Below are 4,999 nucleotides of genomic sequence, written 5' to 3' on the forward strand. Positions count from 1 at the left end.
CTTAAGCTACATAATCTTTACTCCCTGGAATGGAGATAAGAAACGCCCTAACCTTTGGAATAGAAATTGATAGGATTAAAATCAACTGGTATAAATACAGATGTAACAAGACAATAAGACACAGAACCTGGAACCTTCTCCAGAACAGTGTCTTGGGAACTCACCTGGCTGGGGAGACTTCTGGAAGAGGCTGCAACCACACATCAAGGCTTGATCCTTGAGCTGACCTCTTCCTATTTTTCCTGCCACGGAAAGCCCTGGATCTGCTCCTTAGGTGAGTGCACCATTGCCCATTTGCACTATTCTAAAGAGAAACAGCGGCCGCGGAGGCCCCAGAGAAGAACGAGAGGGCGGGCGAGCGAGTGAGGTGCTCCCGGGCCGGCCTGGCCCCTCTCCTCACCAGCTCCGGCCCTCCGCCGTCTTTCTCCGCTTCCACCTTTTCTCCTCTCCCCCCCAAGTGGAGGCCCCCTCCAGGGGCAGGGGGGTGGGGAGGACCGGGACCAGGACCAGGACCAGGAGTGAATTCCACTAACTCCTTCACCCTCTCCCCATACCTGGCCCCCGTGTGAGGAGAACCCGGCCTGGCCCGCGTCCTGTGTGAGGAGCACCCGGGCCAGCCCACGGGCCGTCTTGGGCCTGGTGTGGCCCGCTGGGTGTGTGAAGACCGGGGCAGGTGCGGCCCAGCCTGAGGGCGAGCCAAGGCGGGGGGCCTGGTCCAGCTCACTGCCGCCGTGATGGCCCAGAAGCAGATGACCAGCTCGCAGAAGGCCCTGATGCTGGAGCTGAAGTCCCTGCAGGAGGAGCCGGTGGAGGGCTTCCGGATCTCCATGGTGGATGAGTCCGACCTCTACAACTGGGAGGTGGCCATCTTCGGACCCCCCAACACCCTCTACGAAGGCGGCTACTTCAAGGCGCGTATTAAATTTCCTATAGACTATCCATATTCACCACCTACCTTCAGATTCTTGACCAAAATGTGGCACCCCAACATTTATGGGAATGGACATGTACGCATTTCAATTCTTCATCCACCCGTAGACGACCCACAGAGTGGTGAGCTGCCCTCCGAAAGGTGGAATCCTACTCAGAATGTCAGGACCATCCTGTTAAGTGTAATCTCATTGCTTAATGAACCCAACACCTTCTCCCCAGCCAATGTGGAGGCTTCAGTTATGTTCAGGAAATGGAGGGACAGTCAAGGAAAAGACAAAGAGTATGCTGAAATCATTGGAAAACAGGTTTCAGCCACTAAAGCTGAAGCAGAAAAGGATGGAGTGAAAGTCCCCACGACCCTGGCGGAATATTGCATCAAAACTCAAGTACCTTCCAATGACAACAGCTCAGATTTGCTTTATGACGACTTGTACGACCTTGACATTGATGATGAAGATGAGGAGGAGGAAGATGCCGACTGCTATGATGATGATGATGATTCTGGGAATGAGGAGTCATGACCTGCCCCTTCAAAGCCCCTGTACTGCCCTGCCATCTCAGGCCAAAGGGAGGGGAGCAAGTGGGGACCTAGCAGTGGCCCCTCAGCAAAAACCTATCACGGGGGTGGGGAAAACAAACATGGCTCCTGCTGACTCCCCTTGTGGATCTCAGTTTGCTCCTTTTTATGGACCTCTTAATAGAGAGAAGGTAATTGTGGACGAAAGGGGCCACATGATGACCAGACAAACTCAGGGAGGCCTGCATGGCCGTCTTACAAACTCAGAGACCGAAACTCACCACCAAGGATGGCCTAAAATTAAACTTTAACTTTAAATTAAAAGCAGTGATGGTGGGCAGTTACGTCCTAGACCGGTATCTTCACTGACAAGGTCAACCTTTACCTTAACTGAGCCTACTGTCTTTTTGTATCTATGATAACACACCCTTGAAATGTCTGGGCAACTTGTAACTTCCCTTTTTCTGGAGCCCCTGGGGCACAACCAAAAGTGCTGGGTCCCAGGACAGATACCACAAATTCCTTCTTGTTATGTTAATTGATCCTGCACCCACCTAAGCATGTGTCCATCATTTTACTTTTATCCAATCCCAGGGGTTTCCCTGCTTTGCTTTATCCCTCCTCCTTAAGCTGTCACCAATGGATTTCATGTAACCCACCTACGTCCCTCCTTTGATGGCAAATGTATAAATACAGATGTAACCCACCATTCTCTGGAGCATTATCTCAATTCCTTGAGGTTCTGCTTCCCGCCCGGCTTATGTAGACAGTTTGGCTCAAATAAACTCACAAAAATTCTTTAAAAAAATAAAAAATGAAACACAGAACCTAGCTATGATGATCAACTGAATGCTGCTTCCATGTCATTCCTTCTTCTCCAACTCCATCCACACCTTTGGGAACCCCTGGACCTGCTGGGGCTGGACCCCAATACTAACACGTGTTAATACAAGCACAACTGTGTGTCTCCTTCCTTTGCCAAATGTGGAATTCTGCCTACCCAGTAACCCATAGTATCTGTTCATGATAAAGCTATAGATGAGTGGATGGATGGACAGATAGACGGATGGATGGGTGGGTGGATGGATGAGTGGGTGGATGGATAGATGGATGGGTGGGTGGATGGATGGATAGAAGGATGGGTGGGTGGGTGGGTGGGTGGATGGATGGATGGATGGACAGATAGACGGATGGATGGGTGGGTGGATGGATGGAAGGATGGGTGGGTGGGTGGGTGGATAGGTGGATGAATGTATGGGTGGGTGGATGGATGGTTGGGTGGGTGGGTGGATGGGTAGGTAGGTGGATGGATAGATGGATGGGTAGGTAGATGGATGGATGGTTGGGTGGGTGGATGGGCAGATGGATGCTACATGCTCGATGGGTGAATGAACTCAGAGGGGGCAGCTATAATCTAGTGATCTGGGTGGAGAGGCAGCTTAGGGTGTAATTAAGAGCAAGGCCTGAGGAGCCCCCCTGCCTGTGTCTAACTCCCAGGGCCCAACACCCTCCCCCCATGACCCTGGGGACTCCCTCCCTGCTCAGACTTCTGACATGTAAAACATGAGTGGGAACAGGGCTGTGGTGAGGATGCCATGAGCTAATCCATCGAAGGCACTGGGAACAGTGTCTGCCATATATTCATGACGGCCACCAGTCATTGTGACCGAGAGGCAGAGCCGGGCAGGGCGATCTGTGAGCGCCATTCAGGGGACAGCCCACACAGACTCTGGACAGAGGGCTGGGGAGCCCGCCTGGAGCCAAGAGTTTTCATAGTTTCACAATCACTCCTCACCTTTGACCTCGGCACTCCAGGCTGCCCGGAAGCCTGCAGAGCGCTGTGCTCCCTGGCGGGCAGTGAATGGGTCCTTAGGACATTCTCCAGCTGCCTCCCGGGGAGGACTGCTCCTCACACATGCAAGGCTCTCAGCGCTCACAGCTCCCTGGTCCCCCCCTCTTCCCTCGAGGCCGCCCATGAGCCCTGTCTCTGCTGGAAAGCACAGGAAGACCCTGTCCGAACCTGAGACAGAGAACGGGCAATGCCACCGTGGAGATTCCCGACGGGAGGGTTTGTGTTTCTCATGCCCAGGTGTCTTCGCCTCACCCCCACACTCGCCAGGCCTCACCCCTCAGGGGTGACCTCGCATTGCCTCACCTGAGCTCAATCCCTGATGCACGTGATGCCTTTGCCCCATTTTGCTTCCATTAAAAATGTCTGTGTATTTCCAACCCTCAGCCACCGGCTTCTGCCAGCGGAGACAGCCTGCGCCCTGCGCGAGGTCACCCCGAGGTGACCAGGGGCCTGTGGCTGCGACAAAGATGGTGGTGAGCACAGGGGCTGAGGTGGGGGCCACACGAAGGCTCCAGGGTCCTCACGGCCTGGCAGGCTGCCCACAGGACCCCGCTCAGAGGAGAGGGACGCTGGCCTGGGCGGGAGGGGCCTGGGTGCTGAGACCGCGCCCCTAGGGTCGCCCTGGCTAAGCCTGACTGGCTCACGCTGGCATCTGCAAAGCCCCCTGGGCCACCAAACAGCCACCAAACAGGAGCAGATAAGCCACCTCGGCGGGTCTCCCCTGCTGTGCGCTTCCTTTTCCTCCAGAGGGAGCCACCGAGGCGGAGGGGAGGGGAGGGCGGGGCGCGATGCGGTCTCACTAGGCGCCTCCCAAAGCCGGTGCTGGGTGTTTGGTGGATGTTGGAGGAGTGGTCCGGATCCTTCTTCCAAGAACACACAGTCCAGTGGCTCTTCGTGTTCCCAACAACAGGAAGGCAACTGAGACGAACACTCCATTTCTCCCCCCACTGATGAGCACACCCTCCGCAGGCCGGAGGCACTGGGCTGGGCCTGGGAGCAGGTGCTGCACCCGAGGTGGGTGTGGAAGCGGCAGCATCGGGGAGGGATCTGTCTGGTCCCCACAGGTGGGGAGACACGGGGACCTGGCCAGCAGCCCCAGCTCGGTAACTCGGTCACACCGGCCACCTGCACAGCGATCTGCATATACCATGGCTCCCGGAGTAGAGCCCGCAGGGCAGAGGGTGGGAGGACCTGGGTTATGGCGCCCGGGCTGCTGGGACACCAGGCAGCTCTAAGCGAAAGCAAGAGGGACAGGGAGCTGCGTGTTGCTGTGAAGGTCGTCAGAGCATGAGGCCAAGTGAGAAGCAAAATACAGACCTGCAGGGGTGGGGGGAGGGGTGTGTCAGCATGCGCTTTTATTTACATAAATAAACAAAAAATGATACAGCTGATGAGGGAACTGGGTGTGGCAGACATCTTTAAGATCATGCTGGGCTTTGAGCTTCAAGCTAACACCCGGCCAGCTGGTGTGGCTCCATGGATTCAGCATCGATCTGTGAACCAAGAGGTCCCGGGTTTGATTCCCAGTCAGAGCACAGGCCTGGCTTGTGGGCTCGATCCCCAGTAGGGGCGTTCAGGAGGCAGCCCATCAATGAGTCTCTCTCATCATTGCTGTTTCTATCTCTCTCCCTCTCCCTTCCTCTCTGAAATCCATAAAATATATATATAGCTATCATCCGGCTCATCAAAAAGTTAAA

At 55.1% G+C, this 4,999-nt stretch overlaps 1 protein-coding gene across 1 annotated transcript; it reads left to right on the plus strand.

Annotated features, from left to right (window-relative positions):
* LOC118660284 (ubiquitin-conjugating enzyme E2 R2-like) lies at positions 1-1,854 on the plus strand. The gene has a single exon (XM_036317503.1). It carries the CDS (start codon positions 735-737, stop codon positions 1,452-1,454), a length of 720 nt encoding a protein of 239 aa, XP_036173396.1. The 5' UTR covers positions 1-734; the 3' UTR covers positions 1,455-1,854.
* The last annotated feature ends 3,145 nt before the right edge of the window (positions 1,855-4,999 follow it).

This window comes from Myotis myotis, unplaced genomic scaffold, assembly GCF_014108235.1.
Source record: "Myotis myotis isolate mMyoMyo1 unplaced genomic scaffold, mMyoMyo1.p scaffold_m19_p_7, whole genome shotgun sequence".
In the NCBI taxonomy this organism is placed as follows: domain Eukaryota; kingdom Metazoa; phylum Chordata; class Mammalia; order Chiroptera; family Vespertilionidae; genus Myotis; species Myotis myotis.

Coding starts and splice junctions, on each gene's coding strand:
- LOC118660284 (XM_036317503.1), top strand. CDS start 735: ATGGCCCAGAAGCAGATGACCAGCTCGCAGAAGGCCCTGATGCTGGAG.